Source organism: Mustela erminea, chromosome 7, assembly GCF_009829155.1.
Source record: "Mustela erminea isolate mMusErm1 chromosome 7, mMusErm1.Pri, whole genome shotgun sequence".
Taxonomy (NCBI): domain Eukaryota; kingdom Metazoa; phylum Chordata; class Mammalia; order Carnivora; family Mustelidae; genus Mustela; species Mustela erminea.
The window spans coordinates 90,404,847-90,431,897 of record NC_045620.1 but is presented as its reverse complement, the minus strand read 5'-3'; the positions used below and the strand labels follow the sequence as shown (position 1 = coordinate 90,431,897).

The window sequence follows — 27,051 nt, the reverse complement described above, 5'->3', positions numbered from 1 at the left end:
CCTGAGCTGAAGGCAGAGGCTTTAACCCACTGAGCCACCCGGGCGCCCCGAGACTGATCTTTTTGTATCTAAGGTTCTGTTTCTTCATTCTACTCAGTACATTGCAACTTGCAAACGTCTAAAACTCTGATTGTCTCTAGAGTTGAAGTCCAGGTATCTTAATAGAATTTACAAAGCCCTCTAGCCTTTATTTCTTGTCATTTTTCTCTCTTACACTCTGAAGGTTCTGCCATGAAGAACTTCTTTCAGTTTCATGAGATACATGATGCCTTTTTTTCGTTGAACCCCTGTATCTCTATGAGAAATAAGTTTTCCCTTTTTATGTGCGTTATTCTGACTCATTCTTCAATTATGAATATAAATGGCTTTTTTTCCTGAAGAAACTTTCTCTGACATTCCTCCCGCCCACTATATAGACACACGTGCACGCACACACCCACACACACACACACATGCTCTCTCTCTCTCTCCAATCTATAGGATTCTGTTGTACTTTTTGTTCATTTAATTGCTAGTTTTCCACTCAGACTATAAATTCAATGATGACAAGAACTGTTCTTTATTTTATGGTAAGCACTTTATGTATGTAAAGTGACTTGTTTTTCTGTGATAATTTGTGTGTTTATTAATTATTACAAAGCTTTTGGACCACCATAATACTAATGACATAAATTGAAAACACACTAAAACAACTTTTCACTTGCCTGTTATTTTATATCTGTTTGCTTATACTTTCACTGGCTTTTAAGTTTTGTTTTAATTAATATTAACGATTAGAGGAGCTTGAAACTGAAGTGGCAAACTTTTATAGTTCATCTGTTGATCTATTTGGGAAAAGACAGGCATCCAGCTGGACCGGTCAGACATCTACTGTAAATTCCACCTTGTAAGCATGGAGTTGACAAAATTGGCAGAGGAAATAGAATACTCAGAGGTAAATTTATTTAGCAGCCATTAGGGAAAATCGAATTTTGTAAATGGAGAAACCAGAATTATTAGATAAATTGGTCTTTTCTTGTGTTTTTATTTTAGCAAATGAATATTTGAAAGGCAAATTGCATCTAGTTAGAACTAAGTAGAGGTCTATGATAGGTTTTTATATAGAATTTCATCTTGTATATTTTCTATCTTTTATAGCAAATAATTAAATTATTATACAATGGTCTAATTTGAGAGAAGACTTTCCCTAAATTCTCAGCTGAGTGTATCTTGGCTCCAAAGCATGTTGAATGTGTAATGTCACACAAGAATAATAAAGGGCCTGTAGGGCTGTTAACTGTACAATGAAAAGCCCTTCAGTGTGTACAGAATGTAATTGACATTCAATAGTACCACTAAGCTGAGAAATGGTGACGAGTGGGAAATAACTTTAACAAACCAACAGGCAGTTTCCACTTCTTATTTCTTAAATAGAACCATTTGCTACCTCGTTAACTTGTGGACTAAGAAATAAGCAAGCCCTGAAATAGCTGTCTTAATGTTTGATTTCATTTTATAGCAGGAAAAACTCAGGTGTCTAGTTATAATCTCGTTAGAGTTTTAAAACTGTTGTTTTTAAGCTACACCAGGGGTCAGCAAACCATGGGCCATGGCCACCCTGCTGCTTATTTCGATGTGACCCCTGTGAACTCCAAATGGCTTTTACATTTTTAAATGGTTGGTAATAAATAAATAAATAAATAAATAAATAAAAGAATATTTCATGGCGGATGAAAATTATATGACATTCTGATTTCAGTTTCCCCAAATAACATTTTGTTGGAACACAGCCACACTCACCTATGTACTGGCTGTGGCTGCCTTTGCATTTCAACAGCAGAGGTGAGACCATAGAGCTCACCAGGCCTGAGATATTTACCATCCTGCCTTTTAGAGGCAACGTTTGCCAACCGCTGAGCTTAGGCTGTTGAGTTAGTGTGATTTAGTACCTTAAATCAGCTTCTCTGGTTTAGGGATCTAATAGAGACGTCACATTGAATAGGATTCTTCAGACTTCTGAGGTGAGGGAACTGAACTTGGGGATTGTGTAGAGTTTATACTTTTTCGCATGGGCGAGGCAGTCATTGTCATCATTGATCTATTTCATCTCATTTTTTAAAAAATAAGCACATGTGTAGTGGTGATTATTTATCAGACACCGTTCTCAAAGCTTTCTAGCTCATCTGAACCCTCATGACAATGATGAGCATGACATTTCCACGGATGAGGACACCATAGCACATCTGTTAGTGAAAGCCAAAGACTTAAATGGTGGAAGGTAAATTAGTGGAAGTTACACAGCTGGTCATACGAGTTATACAGCTAGAAAGGCACAGACTCACTTGAATGAAATCATCGTTTCCAAAATCGGTGCTCTTAACCACCGTGCATGCTCTCTCCCCATTTCTACTCTTATTCATTGAGAAAGGTTTGGGATTCAGAGTAGAATTTAGTCCTAGGGGGGCATCATTTCTTTTCTTTCTTTCTTTCCTTCTTTTCTTTTCCTTTTTTTTTTTTTTCTTTTTAAAGGTTTTACTTCTTTATTTGACTGAGACAGAGCTCCAGCATGAGCAGCCAACATAGGCAGAGGGAGAAGTAGACTCCTTTTTGAGCAGGGAGCCAGATGCAGGGCTGGATCCCAGGACGCTGGATCATGACCTGAGCCCAAGCAGAAGCTTAATGGACTGAACCACCCGGGCGCTCCCTGGGGGCATCATGTTTTAAAAGCTTTGAGTTATCTTGGTTTCCTAGGACTGCTGGAACAAAGTATCCCGGGTTGGGTGGCTTGCACAGCAGAAATTTATTCGGTCCCAGGTTTGGAGACTAGAAATCCAAAAGCAGGTGCCAGAAGGCCATCCTCCCTCTGAGACTCTGGTAGGCATCCTTCCTGGCCTCTCCCAGCTTCTGGTGGTGGCCAGCAATCCTTGGTGTCTTTGGCTTGCAGACCGGGGCTCCGGTCTCTGCTGGTGTTGTCACAGGATGTTCTCCCTGTGTGTCTATCTCCATGTCTTTTCTCCTATTCTTTTAGGGATTCCCAGTTATATCGGATTAAGTAGCAGCCTACTCTATCTAGTGTGGCTGCCTCTTAATTTAAATACATCTGCTGTGACCCTGTTTTTAAATAAGGTCCCATTATGACATCCCAGGAAGGACATGAATTTTGAGAGGCTGTTGTTCAGCCCAGTTACAGAGCTCTTGAGCCAGCTCTGGTTCTCCGAAGCACCTTTCAGTTTAAGAAACTGTGCACCAAGAATTTCCTTTTGGTGTTAATCCTGTGCTTGATTATATGCTAGCTGGAAGACTGATTCACTGTTCTCCGCTTCTGCCTTTTTCCTGCCTCCCTCTGGCCCTTTGCTCAAGATTCATTTGAGACTGGTTTTTATTCTACACATTTTTCTTCTGGAATGTTCTGTGACGGTTTGTCTTCATTCTTGTGAATTTGTGATAGTTGACTGAACAACCAGCTTTGGTGTGTTTGGTGGTTGAGTTCTGTAGTGTCCTCTTAAGAATCTTTTGTATCCGTTCTTACGGGATTTGTAGGTAAGTCTCAATAAATGGTAATGTCATTTTTTTCTATGATTATTATCATTGTCAAAATAGCAGATTTTGAGAAATGTGGGGTCTTGGGAGCTTCTCTTTTCCCATGAAATACTAGAATAATTGGTCAAATTGTGTCAACCCATTTCCTTTTGTTTATTTTACAGGGTGCCCGGGAAACATTTGAGAACTACTACCGAAAACAGAGGCGAAAACAGGCCCGCTTGGTGCTCCAGCCTCCATCTAACATGGTAGGATCACCAACTTAACTTTTCTCAGTTTTTCACTTTTCTTCTCTGGCAGCTGTTCATTATTTTGCATAGGTACTTTTTTTTTTTTTTTTTTTTTTTTTAAACTCGCTCTGAGATCATTTTTGGTGGATGTGACAGTAGGAAAATAGTAGCTAACATCTGTTGATTGCTGTGTATCAGGCATTGTTTTAAGGACTGGGATGAATGATATCATTTCATCTTCATTAGAACCCTATAAGGTAGGGTACTATTGTTATATTCATCTAGGTCTTGGGGACTGAGCCTTAAGAAATCAAGTAACTGATTTTAACTTTGTCTTAATTTATCAAAATAGAAAGAATAACTTTTTTCTTCTTTGTTTTGTTGCAGCATGAAACTTTAGATGGCTACAGGAAGTATTTTAATCAAATTGTAGGGTAGGTATATATGTGTGTATGTATTTAAATTTGTACACTTTGAACACCTAGATTTGGGAGACTTGGAAAAATAAATTTTCCTTGGGAAATTCTTTTTCTTTTTTTATTTTAAATTCTTGAGATTTATTCTTGACTTTCTGATAATTTTAAAGGAATGTCTTGATGGTTTCAGCGTTATATTGTTGGAGAGTAGTTTTGGTGGAGAAAGGGAGAAAAAACTTTGAATTGTAATTTTATTACCCTTGATGTTTGGTTTCTCCATTCTTGGTAAGAGGGAACCAAATAATCAGCAAAAGTTGGCAAGCTTTTTCTAAAAGGGCCAGCTAGTAAAGTATTTTAGGCTTCGCAGGCCATACGGTTTCTGTCACAGCCATTCAGCTCTGTTGTTGCAATGTGAAAGCAGCTATAGACAATACAGCAATGAGTGAACGTGGCTGTGTTCCAGTAAAACAATATTTATAAAAACGGGCAGTGAGCCAGATTCATCCCATGGGCTATAGAGTTTGCCACCATCATCTAGAGTATACATACTAATATGGAATTGCATTTCCCAAATAAACACCCCAAATATAGGCAGCTTATTCTAATTGCAAAATAATGACCTCGAAGTTAAAAGAAAGGGAAAGGAGTTGGATTGTTCCATGAAATTGCTTTTTTATTTCAGACTTTAGATTTTTTTATAGTTTTGATTAAAATATATCATAAGAATTCCTTATTTAAAGAATTAGTTTAGTATGAACATTTAGCCAAGGGAGCTAATGATATGTTATAAATGCACAACAATAAAGCTACAACAGAGTGTTAAAAAATAAGTGTGCATTTTTTGACCTTTATAAAAAACCTTTTCAACCCTATAATGAGTGAGTCCATATAAAGGGAATCATTTTGATATTTTGTATGTGTGGCTCTTATAAAAATGTGTGTTTCAGCTTTCATTGTCTCTTTAAAATCGATTAATTTTTAAAAAATCGATTAATTTTTTTAAATGTCTTAATGGCCTGGCGTTTTAATATAGTAAAATTAGCTTCCCTTACCGACAAATATTTTCTTCCCCTTTAAATTGCTGACCCGGTTAACATTTAATAGAAATGGGACTCTGATTTCTATAAAGTGGTTGGACAAAATTCCAAGTCCAAGAAATGTGATTTTTGTTTACAACACCTAGTAGCTTTCTTTAAGGAAAAGTGACTATTAACTTCGAATTTGGTGGTAGCTCTTAATGTTTGTGAGACCCCAGAGATGGTAGTCAACCTGTAATTTCTGAACTTTCTGTGCTTTTCTGTAATTTCTGTACTTTCTTTTTTTTTCCCCTTCATCTTAGTTTTTTTGTGGTTGAAGATCACATTTTACATACAACCCAGGGCTTAGTGAATAGAGCCTACATTGATGAACTTTGGGAAATGGCACTTTCAAAAACCATCGCGGCACTCCGCACCCACTCGGTATGTAAGACGCCCGCGAGATATTCTCACTTACTGCTGAGTATCTGTGTACTGGTCAGTGTTGGACTGCCTTAAAATTAGCAAGGATGTATTGTGTGGTATCACCTGCTTGGAGCTACCTCTCTCAAAGACATGTGGAAGTAGCCACTTCAAATTGCCATCCTTTTAAATACTGAGCCCATTTTTTTTTTTTGGATGCACTCTGTAATAAAACAAACAAACAAACAACAAACCCCCCCCCCCAAAAACAAAAAACAAACCAAAAAAAGACAACAGCTGACATTTATTGGAGTCTTCTGTGTCAGAGGTTGGTATATGCACTTCATATGTATTTCATAAGGTATAGGTATTATTAATTATATTTACCTTATGGTCTGGGGAACTGAATCTCAGAGAGGTTAAGTAACCAGACTAATTGTTACACAGTAAGTGGTAGAGCTTGGATTCGAATCCAGAGACAGGACTCCAGAGCCCATATGCTCAGCCGCTACTCTCTATTGCCTTCTATAATGCCAATCAGTACTGGTTTGGAGTTCACAGTTTTATTCTTAATTTTTGAAAAAAAATGCATACAACATATCAATAAGTTACCTAATTGTGAGTTCCCATGATTTTGATATATTTTATCAAAGCATGAATTTTTGATGATAATCCACTTTATTTCAGATAGATAACGTTGGCTCTGAATTAATCATTTATCCAATACTTCTTAAACACTGATTATATGTTGGCAGTGGGAATACAACTGTGAACTAGATGGATGAAGTCTTTGCTTTCAGAAAGTCATTTTCATTGGGGAGGTTCCCAATAAACAAATAATATCAGATTGTGATAATATAATGCAATTAAAACAGTAATAGGTTAGGACAACAGGTGCCTAGTTTTGCTTAGTTGATCAGAAGTGGCATTCTGAGATCAGAAGATCAAGGAGACACTATTTAAGGAAAGATCAATTAAAAGGGAATTCTAGGTATAAGAGATGGTAGTACTCAGGCTTTGGGGGTACTTTTCTATCTGAACTGTTTGAGAAATGATAGTCAGGAGTTAATAATAGGAGACAATTTAGTGTCTAGAATATTTCTGTAAATGGCTCTAGTATCCATCTAGTTGTGCCAGCTAGAAACTCAAGTTATCTGTGACACCTCAGCTTTCTTATCTCTCCATCAGCAAGTGTTCCAGAGTAAATACCATGTGTAAAATCTGTAATTGATGGGATTGTAGCCGTTTTAGGGACTTGAAAAATGTTCAGAGTGGGCAGAACACAGAACATAGAAAGTTAGGCATGGTATGAAGTAAAAATAAAAAAGTAGATAGATGTCATATTGCTCAAGACCTATTTGATGCTTTAAGCACTGGGTTGAATGGAGTGTGTATGTGTTCACTGTGGGGGTAGGGTAAATTGGAGTGAGAAGATCAGATTTCCATTCTGGCTAAATTATGGATGAGTGATGAGAAAGAATGTGAGTAGAACGATTAGTAGGATAGTCTAATATTCAGGCAAGAGATAATGACAGCTGGACCAAGGGCGATAGTAGATGTGGAGAAATGTGGATGAATTGGAGAGATTTTTAGGTGGTAAGATTAATTTTATTTTGTGTTGGATTAAATATAAAATGTAATATTAAAAGCATATCAAGGTAATACCTAGGTTTATGGCTTCTTTCCCTTTGATGGTTTAGAGTGGTGAGGTCATCAGTTTCCTTTGGATATGATTACTCTACCTTTGTGTTATCCAAATTGCATGGTGTAGGACTTTGGTTAATATATGAATTTGAAACCAAAGAGGATATGTCATTGAATACATTTCCAGTGTTTTTCTCCTTTTATTTTTATTTATGGTTTCTTTTTTAGTATTTAGAAATTTTAAGTGTTTGCCTATTTATATATTGATCTTTTAAAAAGGATTTTATTTATTTGAGGGGGAGAGAGAGAGAGAGAGAGAATGAGAACGAGTGCCATGAGCAGGGGGAGGGGCAGAGGAAGAAGCAGACTCCCCACTGAGTATGGAGCCTGACGTGGGGCTGGATCCCAGGACCCTGAGATCATGACCTGAGCCGATGGCAGACATTTAACCAGTTCAGCAACCCAGGTGCCCTCTATATCTATCTAATTTTAAAATTTCTTGTAACTACGTAACTTATAACTTGTAAAATTTCCTGTAACTATGTTATGACTGGAAATTTTTTTTACACTTTTATGTACATACTACCACTTGTTATTTATTTTTATTAAAAAATGAGGGGTTCCTGGGTGGCTCAGTCAGTTAAGCATCTGCTTCGGCTCAGGTCATGATCCCAGCATCCTGGGATCCAACCCTGCATAGGGCTCCCTCTCAGCAGGGAGCCTGCTTCCTTCTCTCTCTCTCTCTGCCTGCCTCTCTGTCTACTTGCGATCTCTCTCTCTGTCAAATAAATAAATAAAATCTTTAAAAAAAATAAAAACAAAAAATCATTCCTAATGTGTCAGAAGTTGTATCTTGACATGTTTTTCTTTGATTAATACTGATATTAGAAGTCTCTATTTTAGTTATTTGTATATCTTCTTAAAATTTCCTGTTCATATGCATTGCTTGTATATTTAACAGTTTAAAAATATTTTATTATTTATTAATAAAAAATGGATGTTAGCTTTTAATTTGAATGTTAATCTCTGGTGTGGTATATAGGCTGCAAATATTTTTTCTTAATTTTATGTGTCTCTAACTTTTCTTTTCCATGGCTTTACAGAAGTTTAAAATTTTTTGTAAATATATTGATTTTTAGCTTGACAATTTATGTCTTCCTTATTCCAAAGAATATATAGTTATTTGTCCCTATTTTAGTATTTCTGTACAGTTACTTTTTTACATATATATCAGAGACATGAAAAGTTTATTTTAGTATAGGGTGTGGGGTCTTTTTTTTTTTTTAAAGATTTTATTTATTAATTTGACAGAGAGAGAGACATCACAAGCAGGCAGAGTAGCAGGCAGAGAGAGAGAGGGAGAAACAGGCTCCCCACTGAGCAGAGAGCCTGATACACGGCTCAATCCCAGGACGCTGAGATCATGATCCGAGCTGAAGGCAGAGGTTTAAACCACTGAGCCACCCAGGCACCCCAGGATTCTATCTTTTTTAAAAAAAATATTTTATTTATCTATTTGATAGAGAGAGTGGGCATATATGCACGCAAGTGGGAGGAGGAGCAGAGGGAGAGGGAGAGAATCCCCACCAGACTCTATACTGAGCGTGGAGCCTGCCATGGGCTCGATCTCGTGACCCTGAGATCATGACCTGAGCCAGAACCAAGAGGTAGTGCTTAACTGAGCCCCCCAGGCACTCCTTGGAGTCTGTTTTAATTATTTTTTAAAATGACTCATCACTTCCAATAACATTATTGTATTAATCTCTTATTTTATTCAGCTTAAATTGCCATAATGAAGTGTCATAGACTGGTGCTTAAACAATAGAAATTAATTTTCTCACAGTTCTGGAGGCTGAAATTCTGAGATCACGGTGCCAGCGTGGTTGGTTTCTGGTGAGAACTCTCTTCTTGATTTATATTCTCACCATGTCCTCACATGGCCTTTTCTCAGTGTGCATTCCAGTGTCTCCTACTCCTTTTATAAGGATACCGAGCCCGTCAGATCAGGGCCCTTCCTCATTTGACCTTAAATATCTCTGGGAGTTCCATCTTCAGATATTGCTACACTGGGGTTTAGGGGTCTAACATACCAATTTGGGGGGCTTAATATTTAGTCCATAGCATCTGTTTTTTCCTAACATATTTTGGAGGCTACCTTTATCATATAATAATATATTTTGTAAATACTAAGCTTTGTTGCTGGGATCTAGATTCTCACCCCTCCTTTTCTTCTTTTTTTCTGTCTTGAACCAATACAACATTGACCTGATTACTATAATTGATATAGTAGTATGGCATAGTTTCCACTAAACATGTTTGTTCTCTAAAATCCTCTTTTTAATGTATGCTAACCATTTACATTCTTCTTATTCTCCCAGATTAATTTGAGAATCACTTGGTCACATCCCTTTCACCACTTATAACACCCCTCCCCCAGTTGAACTATAGTGTTATTATGCAGTGAATCTATCCATTAAAATGGAGTTAATTGACATATTTTAGTACCTGTTATTTGTCACCAGGAATATATGCATTTTTCTTAATTATTTGCTTACATGTTTTTGGTGAAGTATTTTGTGTGCTTTTCATCTAAATCCTATTTTTGATGTTTTATGGTTTTTTTAGGTAATATTTTGAGGAAAGTTTTTCCCCCCAATCATATTTATTAACAAATATTACTGTATTCTCTGGAGAGGAGTCCTTGATGTTATTTATTTTATATCTGTCCATATCCAATTTTATTATTTCCCTGGGAAAAGCTGTTTTTCTTTTGAAAAACTTTGATATCTTGCAAGCAATTTCTGTTTTGTAAAGCAATGGTTCGTACCTTTTTCTCTGTGACTTACACATTTGAGCATATGACTGATCTGATCAGCAGGAAACTGTCCTCTCTTCTCCATCATGCAGTTGTATTTGATGTCAGGAAGAGCAAGATAGTATGCTAATGATTAAAGTGTATATCTCTGGAGAAAATTAATCTTTTTTTTTAAAAGATTTTATTTATTTATTTGACAGATAGAGGCAGAGAGGCAGGCAGAGAGAGAGAGAGGAGGAAGCAGGCTCCCTGCTGAGCAGAGAGCTTGATGCATGGCTCAGTCCCAGGACCCTGAGATCATGGCCCGAGCCGAAGGCAGAGGCTTTAACCCACTGAGCCACCCAGGCACCCCAAGAAAATTAATCTTAATGGAGCTTTTCTTTGTAGATCTATTGTGTATTTTTCTGAATTGAAGAATACATAACAAAATACTTTTTTCTTCCCAATATTTCAGCATCAATCTGTAGAGGCAGAAAGTAGACTAGTGGTTGCTTTGGCCTTGGAATAGCTGGGAGGATAATTTCAATGACGTGCATTTTCTTTTTGAGGCAAAAAAAAATTTTCTAAAATGGACTGTGGTTATGTTTGCACGTGTCTGTGAATATATAATAACTAAAGCCATTAAATTATATACTTCAGATGGGTGAGTTGTGTGGTATGAGAATTATATCTCAACAAGGCTATTAAAACATAACTCAGCACCACATACATTTACAGTCATTTTATTTATTATGAGACAAGAGTAATTGATGCCGCAAATGTTAATTCTATTTCATGACACTATTTATTTAATGTATTATATTACCCAGCAAAGCAAACCAAAATAAGAGCAAATCCAAACATCAAAACAAATCTCAAAAAGAAACAGTGTATCTGAATGATTGTTACTTGTTTATCAAAAATCCATATATCTTTCTAGCATTCCATGTTACCTTTAAAACTACTCTTTTTCTGATTGAATTATTAGTCATTGCATAAATTGGAAACATTTTAAAAGCTATAGTGCTTCAGGTATTAATATGTACAGTGTTTGCAATGCTGATTTCAAAACACTATAGATGTTACATGGTCCATCTTGCTTGGAATTCAAATTTAGCAGTATATTAAAGTATAATTTGCTTCTGCAAAGGAGAGTTTGTATCAGGAACAGTTCAGTATTAGAAGATCGGATAATATAGTTTTTAATAATATGATAAACCTCATCTGATAATACTGAAAGGAATAATACTGAAAGGGTACTCAGAATTATGGAACAATATAATACTGTGTGGCAAAAACCTCATGTTTTACAGATATTAAATATTGGACATTTTAGTCTGATGTCATAGGTAGACAGCAGTGTGTACCGTGGTAGTGGTTTTATACAAACCCACGCCATGTCCATACCCATCCCGCTTGTGTATTTTGGTTTTTTTGAGTCAAAAGGGTATACTGAGTATACTTGTCTTCTAGATCTTCTAACCAAATTCTTCTAATCAAATAAGATGGGGAAAAACAAAATGAAAAGAGAAATTCTACAAAGTACCATCTGTAGGCCAGAAGTTTTTAAAAATTTCCTTGAACTTAGAAAGCAAAGGAAATCAGAAAATTAACTGAACCTGAGACAAGAAAATATTACATTAAATATGGTAGAAAGAGGTATTGTCAAAGTAGGAGATATTCTTCCAAATGGAATCTAGGAACACTCTAAATTTAGAGTTAACACATATAATGAGCAGGAATGGGCCTGGGAGAAATCATAAAAGAAATTATTTAGAGGTCTGCTTTCCAGAAATCTTAGCCAGCCAGCTGCTTACCCTGTTCCTTTGCCCAAGCTTACCATCTATGTAAAGAGGTAATAGTATGATCAGTGAAGTTCTCTTGTACTACTTTTTGAACAAAGTGATTCATCTGCCCTGTCCCCTTACAAAGAGCCTGTAGTCACTTTCTTGGGAAACAGACTTAAATTTACAGAGTCAACAACTTCTGCAGATTATCCATATTAATCATCCTTGTCCTTCATTCGAAAATGTGGATACTCAAGAGTCATAAAATATTTGAGGAAAACCAATTACATCAAATAGAAGATAATGGAAACTAATGGACGAGTGCTGTTCTTTAGCAAATACAAATAATTCATGGACTTGGAGAAAAATTTACAAAGTAATAATCATTCCTGGTTTTAGGAATATAGGAGACTAGGTTATACATATCAACCTTTCATCTGGAAACTACTAACAATGCTGTGTTTTTGTGTATATACCACATGCTCTATATAATGTTCTATAGTTCTAAAATGCTTGGTAAGGATATTAAGGAATTATCAAGCCAGATCCAGGGAAGTTGAGAGGCCCGAGAGATGGCCTAACCGCTTGAGCTGCCCTTTGCCCTGAGGTCGCTTGTTAGTCCAGACAATTTGAACTTTGATTTTGACAGCCTCTTGGGGCCACCCAAGATAGAAAGCATATAATATGGTATCTTCCCCACATTAAGCTGGAAAGGACTATTCCTTTCAGAAGTAAAAGAAAAAGTAGTTAACATTTTTCCCTTAACGAAATCTCCAGTGGGCATCTGGCTGGCTCAGTCCTTAGGAGCATGCAACTCTTGATCTCCGGGTTGTGAGTTCAAGCCCCATGTTGTGTGTACAGATTACTTCAAAAAAAAATTAATTAAAAAAAAATACCCCAAATTTCTCTTAAAAAAATAAAAAAAGAAAAGATATCCCCTAGTATAGGGAATTTTGTCTTCAACTCATATTCTACACAAACTCTCAGATAACAGAAAAGAGGAAACAGAAACTCATTTTATGAAGTATATGTAATCTTGATAATGAAGCCAGAAGAGGGTAGTATAATTGCATAAACTCATAAATATAGATCAGGCTCATTCATAGAGATTAGAAGTCCTAAATCAATATTAGAAAACAGAATCCAACAACTTACAAATAGCATTAATATGTAGAGTTTATAGTGGCAAATGCAAACTTGGTGTAATGTTGCAAGTCTATTAGTGTAATTTAATGCATTAGTAGATTAAAAGAAAATTTATATAATTTAAATAACTTCAATAGATACAGAAAAACATTTAATGAAGCACACCATAAGCCTATGCTAAAATCTCTTAGGAAATTAGAAGCGTAAGAGAATTTCCTTAAACTGATAAAAGACATCCTGAGAAACCTATAACAAATACCATATTTAATTGCCATTGCTCCTTTTTTGTTTTGCACTTGAAGTCATATCCAGTGCTGTCCTGACAGAAAAATAAATAAATAAAGCATGTTAACCTTTGAAAGGAGGAAACAAAATTGCTATTTGTGCAGATATATTTTTGTACGTTGAAAATCTAAAGGAACTTCCAGAAAAATTCTTACAGTTGATAGGAGAGGTTAGCATGTTTCCTGGATGCAAAAACCATTGTACAAAATCAGTTGTTTTTATAAACCTGGAGCAAAAGTTGAAAGGTTAAAATTTTTAAAAGATAAAATTTGTACAGTTAGCCTAAATAAAAAGTAATAGTGCTATACCTAACAAAAGATATTTAAGCCCTTTGTGGAGAAAAATTCTAAAATGTTACTGAGAGACTAAAATGAATTAAAGAAGACGTAATTAAAATTGAGGGTTGTATCATGTTCATTGATCGGAAGTCTTATTGTGGGTATCAGTTCTCTCAAAATTGACCTGTAAATTTAATTCAGTGACAGTCAAAATCTGAATAGTTTTATTTTGGGGAGGATAAATACCTTACAACCTGATTGTTAATATTTTTTTTTTTAAAGATTTTGTTCATTTATTTGACAGAGAGAGATCACAAGTAGACGGAGAGGCAGGCAAAGAGGTCTAGGGAAACACGTTCCCTGCTGAGCAGAGAGCCCGATGTGGGACTCGATCCCAGGATCCTGAGATCATGACCTGAGCCAAAGGCAGCGGCTTAACCCGCTGAGCCACCCAGGCACTCCTGATTGTTAATATTTTTAAGCCAGTTCAGAGATCGTCTATATGAGATTCTGGAAAACGCAAAAATATGAAGGCAGTAAAAAGATGAGGGGTTGCTAGGATTCGGGGAGGGAGGACTACATGGAGCACAGAAGATTTTTAGGGCTTTGAAACATGCCACTGTAATGGAGGAATATGTCATTATAAAACCTATAAAATACACAAAAACAAGAGTAAAACCCTAATATAAATTATGGTCTTTAGTTAATAATTGTCGAATATTCGTTCGTCCCTTGTGACAAATGTACTACACGAATGCAAGGTGTTTGTAACAGGGAAAACTGTGGTGTATGTGTGCAGAGTGTATGAGAACTCTCCTGTACTCTCTGTAAATGTGAAACTATGCCAAAAAAAGTCTGTTAAGTTAAAAATGCAAAGAAACAAAAAAATAAGGAAAGACATGGAGGTAATTATCATAAAAGTCATGATACTATTTCCGTGAGTGGGGAGGAAAGGAGCTGTGAGGAGAGCATGTGGGAATGTCCCACATGCTGGCGCTGTTCCTTTTTGTTTGCCTGCTACAATTGTATATATAGGTTTTGTTCATTTTTTTCTTGAGGTATACTGTACTCATAATTTTTAAAAAATTAGTAAGGAGGAAAAAGAAGCACATGAGCCAAGATAAACCGTTGCTTTCTTGAAATCTCTGATTACCCAAAGAGAGAAATTTAATTCAAAGATCAAACAGATAAAACTACCTATCATTCTGTGATCAAGAATAAAAAGTCAAACATGGGACGCTGGTGGCTCAGTTGGTTAGGCAGCTGCCTTCGGCTCAGGTCATGATCCCGGCGTCCTGGGATCGAGTCCCGCATCGGGCTCCTTGCTCGGCGGGGAGCCTGCTCCTCCCTCTGCCTCTGCCTGCCATTCTGTCTGCCTGTGCTCGCTCTCTCCCCCTCTCTCCCACTGATAAATAAATAAAATCTTTAAAAAAAAAAAAAGTCAAACATAATAGATATCCCCAAATACGGACCAAACAAAGAGATGGAAAATGTGAAAGGAAAGTTTAAGAAACGTGGATGGATACCTGATACTATTTTTTTTCAAATATATTTTTTATTTTCAGCATAACAGTATTCATTATTTTTGCACCACACCCAGTGCTCCATGCAATCCGTGCCCTCTATAATACCCACCACCTGGTACCCCAACCTCCCACCCCCTGGTATTAATTTTTGATTATATCTAATAGACATTTCAAAAGAAAGGATAGTCACCAAGTGGGGGACTTTAAAAAATAAAGAATTAAAAGAAGGAAATTTCCCTGCAATGAAGAAAGACTGAATTCCTGTAGTCAGAAGTCTGCATTGAGTGTCAAGCAGGGTAAAGGATGGGAGATAATTCTCCCAAAGGATGGGAGAAATTTTTGTATTTTATTTTATATTTTTTTAAAAGATTTTATTTATTTATTTGACAGAGAGAGAGATCACAAATAGGCAGAGAGACAGGACAGAGAGTGAGATGAGGAGAAGCAGGCTCCCTGCTGAGCAGAGAGCCCAACGTGGGGCTCGACCCAGGCCCTGGGATCATGACCTGAGCCGAAGCAGAGGCTTAACCATTGAGCCACCAGGCGCCCCGAAATTTTGTATTTTAGTTTAAGGGCAGAAAAAAGCCTTTTTCAAACAGGATGAGGATTCGAAGTTTAATCTTTATCCTATTTTACTGGCATTTTACAAAAAATGAAAAATCCGGAATATAAGATGGGATAGATTAAATAAAATGTGTGCAAAAAAAGGGCAACAGTATAGATAAATTAATTAGCTGGCATGTGATTAACTTATAAAGTTTAACTCTATTAAGAATCTGTACAGGAGGAGAGAGACTTAATGTTTAAAAAGTTTTTTTTAGGGGCACCTGGGTTGCTCAGTCATTAAGCGGTCCACCTTCTGCTCAGGTCAAATCTGGGCCTGGGGATTGAGCCCGCATCGGGCTCCTGCCTAGTGGGAAGCCTGCTTCTCCCTCTCCTACTCCCCATCCTGTGTTCTCTCTCTCACTGTGTCTCTCTCTCTGTCAAATAAATAAAATCTTAAAAAAAATTTTTTTTAAATGGAAACTCTGGATTATTTCATATAAACAGTGGGAAGAAAGTATATGACTTATTTAGTGACCACTGTAAAATAATTAAAAATAACTATGATCCTTGAGAGACTATGGACTCTGAAAATCAATCTGAGGATTTTGAAGGGGCGTGGGGTGGGAAGTTGGGCCAGCCTGGTGGTGGGTATTGTGGAGGGCACGTATTGCATGGAGCACTGGGTGTGGTGCATAAACAATGAATTCTAGTACACTGAAAAGCAATTAAAAAAAAGAAAAGAAAAGAAAAAAACGTAAAAAAAAAACAAACCTATGATCCGATGAAAACCATGAAATTAAAAAAAAGAAGAAATCATTGTAAATAAAAAACTGAAAGTAAGGTGGAGTAGGTTCAGCATGTCAGTAAATGTCAAAGAGGCTGTCTTACAGTTTGCTTATTGAGATCTACTCATACATTATGGTGACCTTAAAAGAGTGAAAATAAAGTCAGAGGAGCAGAAATCACAATATTCTCCAAGGCAAATAGAATTGAATTTGAAGACTATTAAGTGGGAGAAGAAAGGAATATTTTGTATTATTCTAGTTTTAACCCACCAAAAAGACAATAGCCTTTTAAAAAAATTTAAATTCAATTAGACGGAGTGCCTGGGTGGCTCAGAAGGTTAAGTATCTTGCCTTCAGCTTAGGTCATGATCTTCAGGATGGAGCCCCATGTCAGGCTCCCTACTCAGGAGTCTGCTTCTCCCTCTCCCTCTGCTCTTGCTTGTGCTTTCTTGCTCTCTCTCACTTTGTCAAATAAGTAAAATCTTTAAAAAAATTGATGAACCCTACCATTGTGGGAGAATTCAACACACCTCTTTCAGGAATTGGGAGATCCAGTAGAGAGGAAGGAACCAGACTGTAATCAAGAGAATTTGAATATCAAAATTTCACATTGTTCACATAGTGACATGCATCTTTGACTCCTGTGCACAGAACCTATCTTCCATGTTGTTTCAATTTTCAGTTTTATTGATAAGAGATTATACATGGACTCCGTTTGTAACCTTTCCTCTGTATTTATGTTTATTTTCTCTTTGTATTCCTTGTGCTCTTTACTTTTGTTTTCTCTTGTTTAATCAGGCTTGCCCAAGATTTGTCTTCATTGATATTTTTAATTAGCTTTTGGTTTCATTGATCAAGTCTTTCATATCTTCTCTATGTTATTTCCCCTTCTCATTTGATCAAAATTGATCTGGGGGCATCTGGGTGGCTCAGTGGGTTAAAGCCTCTGCCTTCGGCTTGGGTCATGATCCCAGAGTCCTAGGATCGAGCCCCACATCGGGTTCTCTGCTCGGCAGGGAGCCTGCTTCCCTTCCTCTCTCTCTGCCTGCCTCTCTGCCTACTTGTGATCTCTGTCTGCCAAATAAATAAATAAAATCTTTAAAAAAAAATTGATCTGTCATATACTTATGGTTAATTTTGGCTTTTAGAGCTTCACGGGTTGAGTGCTTAATTTATTTTCAATCTTCTGTGTTTTCTGTTTGCCTCTAAAAGTATAAATATATTTTGAAATGGCTTTAGGCACACTTCATAGGCTTTGATATCAAGTATTATATTGTTGTTTATTCTAAGATAATCTACAGTATCAGTTTTGATTTCTTTTTTGACTGAAGAATTATTTAGAAGTATGTTTTTAAATTTCCAGCTGTTAAAAATGTAGATCATGGCTTATGGGAGGCTCTACCCATCTCTTCCCTGGCTAAATCTGGTGTTACCTTGAGCCAGGAAAAGGTTAGGGTTAGACCCATTCTAGAGACCCTTCACCAGGTAAAGCAGTAAGCACTGAAAGAATTCAAAATTTAGGTTTATTTTAATAATTAAGATGTTTTTTCCTCATTGTCTTTTATTTCCTTTAGTCTTACTGCTCTGATCCAAACCTCGTGTTGGATTTGAAGAACCTCATTGTGCTTTTTGCTGACACACTTCAGGTTTGTGACTTCTGTTTACATAGAGTGATCTAGAATAGTATCCATCAGTTCCAGATCTTTCCCTCACCTACCCAGCTTGAGTAAATGCCTTTTAGTTCTTGGTTGTGTTTCTTCTTTTCCTAGAGCTAGATCTTATCTTCTTATAGCATTTCCTGATCATTACCTTGACCAATTTATATTCTCATAAATAGTTCCAGTACCCCCCCCTTTTTTTTTTTTTTTGCTCAGAGCTAGTCAATTAATTGAACCACTCACTACATTAGTTTTTTTAAAAAATGTCCTTAACTCAGATACAGTGCTTGAATGATTTTGGAGTTTTTTAACTACTATCTTGAATAACAATTGTTGATTTGAACCACCAATCATATCCCATAAGGATAGCATTAGAAGTGGGTAGCATTTCAAATTTCTTTCCCTACTCATGAAGTTTGCTAAGGGCACATGAGGAGTTGCCGGGAGAACTTTGTGGACATGGTATATGGTATATATTGATTTTAATTTTCATCTTTCTATTTTTTTTTTTTGACTGGCTTAAATATTTTTATTGGTATCTTTTAATTCTTGAGAGATAAGTACTGGATGTTAGGTGGGAATGAAACATGTTGCTGTCATGCTTTCATTTAAATTGAAGGATAATTTATTTCAGTGCCTGATTTCTCTCATGTTGCTTCTAAAAAAAATCGCCCTGTAAAATGAAGACATTTTCTTATTTTGTTTCAGGTGTATGGTTTTCCTGTAAATCAGCTTTTTGACATGCTGTTGGAAATCAGAGATCAGTACAGTGAAACTCTGCTAAAGAAGTGGGCAGGTATCTTCAGGTGAGAAATGATCTCTGGTCATGTGTGGTTGTATGTGCATGTGCACATATGTGCTGGTATGTATACACATGTTTATACATAAGTCTTCTCAGATATAATAAGCAACAAGTATGTGTGGCCTATCTATTCTAGCTTTGATCCTAGTTATGATTCAGAATTTAAGCACATTGTAGAAATGTTTCAAAGCTCCCAAGATATCTGATCTCAGTGTATCAGGTCTATTATGTGGAGAGTTCCAGACCTCATTTTGGCTTTCCCCCTGCCTTGAATAAATGTCCAATACCTTAGTTCATACCATTCAAATCATCTTGTGTCTTCTTAATATATTTTTGGGGGTTATGGCTAGTCTATAGCTCACTCATAGAGTAGTAGCTTTGAGCCCCTTTGAATAATTTAGGCTTTTTTGAGAACCTTTTTTGAAGACTTACTCATGTGATTCCTCAAATGCGTCCTTCTCTACATTTAGAGAAGAGATCTATTACAATGCAGTGTTTGAAGTGTATTATTTAGTTATTACATCATGCATCATGTATACAGTAATATGAGAGCTCCTCTGATACACCTCACATTGACAGATACCTCCTTGGACTGTTTTCCTGGCACCAACCCATGTCAGATCACTTGAGTTTCTTCTCCTTTTGAGCCTTCATGCTTTTATTTAAAGTGGTCTTCCTGCTTTAGTGCAAGACCCTGTCCCCAGATCAACTTACCCTGTTTTTAGATTCTTCTAACTTTAAGATCTTACATTTTTCCTTTAATCTTACTAATGGTGCAGTTGTGTTTAGGGAGGATTCTGTCTGTAGGAACCTTGAAAATTAGTAACATCATCTACCCATGGTCTCGAAAGTGCCTAATCCTACCCCTTTAGTAAATTTGACTTTGATTTTGGTAGTATGGTCTCTGCTTTTAGAGAGTCTCCAGTCTTGTTAAGGGGCCAGTTCCTATGGAGGGAAGTTCATCCTTAGTACAGAACAGTAGGTGAAAGTAAGTGAATGTAATTTGGATTTATTATGGAAGTTACTTTTCCTCATCTGCCAGTTTTGAAAGTTAGAATAGAAGATCTAGTACAAGAATAAAGAACATAATCAAATATGTTTTCTTTAAAAACAAGCAAATAGAAAAACCCCAAATAAAACCTTTCTGCTTTTCTTGCAAGCATCCATCCTTTTGTTGTTTACTACTCATTTGCCTCACGGCTTCTACACGTTGCTATGAAAGTTTGTCTCATCTTTAAATCTCAGATACTATGAGCTCATGTTCGCAACTGTGTTCCCTTTGTTTCAGAGCGTAGTTTTCTTTTGTTCTTCTGTTAAAGATGTTTTTACCTGAAACAGATAGCGTCATTGTGGAAGGAATAGAATAGGGACTGGAAAACATTGGTTTGGGTGGTTAGAAACATGCAACCATTTGAGTTTACCTGAAAATTACTTGTGATCACGACAGTGATTAACCAGCCCACCCTTCCTTCCTTCCTTCCTTCTTTTTCTTCCTAGAAACATACTTGATTCTGACAACTACAGTCCTATACCAGTAACAAGTGAAGACATGTATAAAAAGGTGGTAGGACAGTTCCCATTCCAAGATACAGAGCTGGAAAAGGTAAGAGTACTTTTGCTTTGCCATCCTCCAGAAGTTTTCATTTTATCAGTTTTATTGAAGACATTACCTCCAACTCAATGCATTAGACCTCTAGAACACCTTCAGAGATTTTGGGGATTAAAAGAACAGAAGTCCCTGTTTTGGGAATCAGTAGATGACCTGAGGGTCCTTTTACCTCTGAAGTGTTAGGAGTATTGCTAGGCATGTTCTAGTGTTGTTTATACTTTGAAATACTTGCTTTCATTATAGTTTTAGGACATTTTCTCTCCAAACATGCAGTAAAAATTGTCCCATGCTATGTAATTCCATGCTATGTAAAACCAAAAAATTGGTTTTGACAGTGTATTGAGTCATATATGTACTACCACAATAATGATATTGAAACAGTTCCGTCATCCCCAAAAGTTCCCTCATGCTGCTCCTTTTTCATCAGTTCCTCCCAACCCTAACCCCCAGTTTTTGATAACTGATCTGGTAGCTATCTATCTACTTTTGACTTTTCAAGAATGCCATATAAACAGAATCATCCAGTAGATAATGTTTTGAGGCTGGCTTCTTTCACTCAGTGTGATGCTTTTGAGATTCGTCTAAGTTGGAGTATGTAGCAATAATTCATTCCTTTTTATTGCTTTATACTTAGCACAGCTTTTTTTTTTTTTAAGCCCTTCATGTGTTGAAAGACATTTGAATTATTATTTATTTAAGCTTATATCTTATTCTTTTCAGCATCAGGAAACTTTTGGAAACACTTTCTTTAATTTGAGGATGTTAAATAGACAGTTTGCAACGTGGAGGAAAATTCCTTTTGTATTTTAATTGACTTATAAGTATCGTCAGCATATGTTAGTTTGTGACTTGCTTTCATTAATTCTTGCATTTACAGCAACCATTTCCAAAAAAGTTTCCTTTCTCTGAATTTGTGCCAAAAGTTTACAACCAAATTAAAGAATTTATTTATGCCTGCCTGAAGTTTTCGGAAGATCTTCACCTAAGGTATGCTTTGAAACAATGGAAATGTAACAGATGTTGAAATTGTGACTCTTAGGCACATGAATATTCTGAAAACCTTTGCATAACCCCTTCAGCTCTGATTTTGAAAGTATTAATATTAGCCGTTCACAGCATGGCACCTGCTATATTATGAAATCACGGTAAAAGGGGAAGTTGGAAAGTTCCAACAAATTTGCAAGTTGGAAACTTGCTAATAAATTGTTTTTGTTTGTATTACTTAGCTTATTCTCTATTTTTGTTGTAAGTTTGCATTTTAACACTTTTTTTATTAGTAAGAATTGACTAGAAGACAGTACATTGATTTTTGCTTTCTGTTTAATGAAATTTTAAGACTACTAGCGGTGTAGAAAGTATAATCTTTTGAAAATATCCTTCTTTCCAAATATTCTCTGGGCTTGTTGAAGGTATCCTCGTCTCCTTTAAGTTAAATTATCTGACTAATGTGTACCGAACCTATTTCTGTACCAGATACATCCTTCTTACTGGGAATGCAGAAGTAAAAGAGACAGTTCTTTAGCCTCAGATATTGTCAGTATGAACTGAGGGTTTTAAGCATGAAAATATACCATGGTGAGTGTTGCAATATGGAGAAATGACTTGCAAAACACCTAGAAGACTACTTAGCTCATCTTAAAGAATTTGAAGAGGCATAGTCATTATGATCATCTTTGTGAATAATAATCTTTTAGATCATCTTTTTAAAAAGATTATTGTCTTTTCTAGAAGAACTCCCTTCTCTTGGTGAATGATACCACCATTCACCCAAGCCAGAAATCTAAGAATCATTTCAACTCCTTATTTTCTATTAACTATTTTTATTAAAAACAAAGTTTCAAGCATTGGTCTACATTTTTGTAAACAAATTACACATATATTGAAAACATCTGTAAAACTGAAAATAGTACTAATCCCTGAGGTGCTGGAAAGTATACTCCATTTTTCAGAGGAAGAAAGTGAGCAGAGAGAGGTTTAGTAACTTTATCAAGGTCACACAGGAATAAGTGTTTAAGCCAGGATTCAAATCTGGTCAGGCATCACCTTCAACAAAAAGAGTACTGCCGAGTTTACAGTTCTTACCCCTTGGCTTTACTGTATTAGTATTTTACATACATTGTCTCAGCTGTCACAGTGTTAAGTGTTAATTGTCCCCATTTAATAAATGAAGGCAGTGCTCATTTGTAAATTAGTCTCTCTAACCCTAATCAACAAAATTGATTGTTGCATGTTTTTTTATTTGTAGCTCTTTTTTTTTAAAGTTCTCTCTTCCCAGTGTTGCTGCTTTCATTCACATTGTGGTTATAATTGACTTGGGCCACTTAAATAATCTCCTAATTGTTCTGAAATGTCTAACTTTGCTTTCCCAACCATCTGCCCTTTCTCCTCATTCTGTTCTGTATGTTCCCTAGAGTAATTCTTCTAAAATCAAACCTTATGATTTAGCTTTACTCTGCTCACGTTTCCAAGGATTCCTGGTGGTCTACTGCATAAAGTTCGAACTTGAGCCTGACGCAGTTCCCTATCTGCCTGCCTCCTCCCCTGCTCCTTCTCCTCATTCTGTTCTGTATGTTCCCTAGAGTAATTCTTCTAAAATCAAACCTTATGATTTAGCTTTACTCTGCTCACCTTTCCAAGGATTCCTGGTGGTCTACTGCATAAAGTTCGAACTTGAGCCTGACGCAGTTCCCTATCTGCCTGCCTCCTCCCCTGCTCCTTGACCTAGTCCTTCGTATACCTTTCCAGGTTCATATGCTAGGCAATTTCCGTGTCACTCCGTGCTTCAGTCCTACCAACTTATTTGCTGTTTTCTGATCCTAATGTGCTATTTTATACTTGGCTTTCCTCATGAAATTACCTTTTCCTCATTAGTGCTCCTAACAAGCTTCCACCCATCCTTCCAGGTTCACCTTCTGCCTTTACTGAATGAAACCTTTCTGACCACTTCCATCCCTAATGGACTTGATCTCCTGACTCCATTGTGCTCTTTCTGTACCTTGTGAATACTGTTATCAAAACTCCTCTTAGATTTTATTACTCTACTTGTGTCTTTGGGTTTCTGTATGTACTAGACTGCTGGTTTATTTCATTGCTGGTTTATTCACCTTACATTATAAGTAAACTGTTATTTATCAGGCTATGCTTGGTAGTGAGGACATTAAGATGCTGAAAATATGGTCCTTTCTTCAAGGAGTGTGTAATCTTGCTGAGGGACTGAACGGTTGGATAGTTGTGCTATGATGGAGAGACATAGCAGCAACAAAGGAGCCAAAAATTGAGACGGATTAAGGATGTTAGAAAAGGCCTCTTGAAGAGCAGAAGCATTTAATGTTTTGTTCGGCACAACATCCCCTGCACCAGCTCAGTAAATTAAAGAAAAAAAAGAAAGAAAAAAGAAAGGAAAAAAAAGAATGAGTGAATGGAATGTATGGCATGCCAAGCAACTCCAAAAGTAAACATAATTGGAAATAGTTTGAGTCACTTGTTTGATAATCATTCTTACTGAGTAAAAATGAAGCATAGGGTTTGTATAGTTAATTTGTTCTGTTCTTTGAAAATGAGGTTGTTTTCATGGAAATGGTTGCATGGAAATGAGATTATCTTTGGAAGTTATAAACCAAAACTTTTTTTTAACCCCTTGAGGCCCACCTTCACCACCACAACCAAAAGACTTAACAACCGAGAATGGTCTCTAGGGTACTGTCACGTATGTTATGTATAGAAAATATTACAAGTTCATTGCATAGTGACCCTTTCTATGTTGGAGGAAAGGTAATATGGTAAGGGGATAGTGTGAGTAAATTGTTCAGAAGTCTTTTTCTTGCTTGAATATCTTGAGCTTTAGTCTGAAAACCCCCTTTGTTTTGTTTAACATTAACAAAAATAGTCAATTTGGGAAGATTTTATAGCTGCCTTTAGTCTTTGGTTTACTTACCTTATTTTCTAGGCCACCTTTGCCTTATAACCTGCAGTGATGGAGACCTCTTTGACAATCATGGGGGGGGGAGATTATAATTTGGGATATGAGAATCATATGTATAAAAACAATTAGTTCTCTTAAACATAAGACTCCTAAAATGGGAAAACCTACAGTATTGAGTTTTTCTTTTTTTTTAAGATTTTATTTATTTGACACAGAGAGAGAGAGAGAGAGAGCACACAAGTAGGCAGAGAGAGAGAGAGAAAGAGGGGAGGAAGCAGGCTCCCTGTGGAGCAGAGAGCCCAACGTGGGGCTCGATCCCAGGACCCTGGGATCATGACCTGAGCCAAAGGCAGAGGCTTTAACCCACTGAGCCACCCAGGCGCCCCCGGTATTGAGATTTTTATGAAACTTGGAAGGTAGTTATCCTCATAAATGAAACTCCTATTTTTTTTCTGTAAAAATTTCCCCTTTTACATTGAATGGAAGATGCTGAATAGCATTAGAAATGTTGAAAATATATATATATATATGAATTCTGAGGACACAAAACTCTTTCTGTTTGAAAGAAAATTCTTTTTAAAGATAGCAAATAAATGGAATGGCTTTGGTAAAATAATGTTCTAGCCCTTGCACCTGACTTAAAAAATAAGAATACACACACACACACATATATATACATAGTCTTTTAAGTTATTAAATTGGATTTCTGTAAAGAATTTAGGAGACAGAGAATAGTTCAAAGAAGAAAAATTTTAAAGACTCAAAATTTTAACAGATAGTGATGACTACTCTTTACATCTGGGAAATTTTTTTTTTTTTAGTTTTTCTTCCATGTGAATACATGTACATGCATAAGACTTCTTTTTTTTAAAAGCAAATTACTATGAGATATTTCTGCTTCTATTTATAATATAGAAAGCCGGAAAGAGTATTGTTTCCTCCCTAACAATGAAAAAAGCACAAAACAAAACAGATAAATTACAAAATGAAAAATTTTCTGGAACCCTTGAGAGAGCTGAAAGAATTTAGAAAAGAGAAGGTGCTACATGCAGGTATAGTGAGAAGTGTTACGTCAGACTTCTCAAAAACTATGCAAGCCTGAGTCGATGGAGTGCCAGGCTTCAAGGACTTAGAAGAACAAATCAAGTGAGAATTCTATAGATAGTGAAATAACTTTCAGAAACAAAGTAAAATTTTTTAGCTGAATGGAAGTTGATAATTCATTTCCAACGGACCTGTAGCCTTATGCACACATGATACAAAAGGAAATTCTTACCTGGAAGGAACATATGTGATCTTCCCTTCTTTCCTTCCCTTCCAACTACTTCTTGCTATGTATGTATCCGTGTGTGTGTGTGTGTGTGTGTGTGTGTGTGTGTGTATAGTATCAGAAGCCCTATTTATATTAATTTTGATTAGTTAGTTGAGATATTGTCTTTTCTCCCTGTATAATTATCATTTTGTTTTTATAATAAGTAATGTTTGTGTTTATGTTGAAATACTTTGTGTTCTGTTACTTATCAAATGTTCTTCACCTCCCGCCCCCTTACAGTATCCATCATGATTCTTGCCTGAATCAGTTTGTCACTCAGAAAATTACTGGCTTATGGTTTTTAATTAATCTATGGTTTCTTAATTCCTTGTGTATTACTTGGCATTCTCTTTTAAGGAGTCCTCCATCTGCTTCCTTGCTACTTATTTTCTCTCTATCTCTCTGTTTATTATCTACCTACCTTCAGGTGAGACTCACGGATTCTTATTTAATTCACTTGGTTCACTCCTTTACTGTATTTGTTTTGATGGCCAGACTGTCCAGACTTAGGGCACACAAGCCATTAGATACTAGCTCCTGTGCCTTGTTGATATATTCTTGTCACATTTTGGGACATTACTTAACCATGGTATCATTGATTTATGCAAGGAGCCCACTTTCTTTTGAGTGTTGAGTACTGAGTGCTATCTTGAACATAAGATTTGGGCATGTGCCTTTATTTTAAAATGTGTCATTTTGAATGAACAAATAGTTGTATACTGTTTTTTTTTTTTTTTAAGATTTTTCATTTATATATTTGAGAGAGAGAGATCAAGAGGGCACAAGCACAGAGGACGGGGCCAAGGGAGAGGAAAGCAGGCTCCATGGGGCTTGATCCCAGGACCGTGAAATCATGACCTGAACTGAAGGCAGGTGCTTAATGGACTGAGTTACCCAGGTGCCCCGACGTATTATTTTTTTATGCAGTCTGCCTAGTTGGAGTGTTTATTCCATTACCTTAATGAATTTAGTGATATGGTTGGACTTAAGTGTGCCGTCTTATTTTTGTTTTTATTTGTCTTTGTTTTTCTATTTTCCTCATTTTTTCCTGTTTCTCGTCCTTCTTGATTAGGTTATGTTAGTATTATGATTTATTTTCCCTATTGGCTTTACTTGAGTATGACCTTTCGGTTTTTTAAGTTTCTTGTTCTTATGGTGGCTCTGGGGATTACAGTGTACATTGTTAATTTATCATAGTTTACCCTGAATAATATTATATCATTTTGCATGTAATTTAAGGCTCTTCAACAGTATAGAGTAATTTATCTTCTTACTCCTTTTTTTCTTAACACTTTAAAAAAAGATTTTATTTATTTATTTGACAGAGAGATAGAGCCAGAGAGCACAAGCGGG

The 27,051-nt window shown here is 36.3% G+C and overlaps 1 protein-coding gene across 3 annotated transcripts in view; it reads left to right on the top strand.

The window, feature by feature from the left end:
• Positions 1–27,051, top strand: part of EXOC6B (exocyst complex component 6B) — a 615,706-nt gene that overhangs the window by 306,223 nt on the left and 282,432 nt on the right. For all 3 annotated transcript variants that reach the window (XM_032352447.1, XM_032352446.1, XM_032352445.1), the window contains 7 exons: positions 3,684–3,767; positions 4,137–4,183; positions 5,505–5,625; positions 17,970–18,041; positions 18,762–18,859; positions 20,353–20,458; positions 21,342–21,451. In XM_032352447.1, the coding sequence (XP_032208338.1) occupies positions 3,684–3,767; positions 4,137–4,183; positions 5,505–5,625; positions 17,970–18,041; positions 18,762–18,859; positions 20,353–20,458; positions 21,342–21,451 (638 nt within the window). The remainder of the gene's footprint in view (positions 1–3,683; positions 3,768–4,136; positions 4,184–5,504; positions 5,626–17,969; positions 18,042–18,761; positions 18,860–20,352; positions 20,459–21,341; positions 21,452–27,051) is intronic.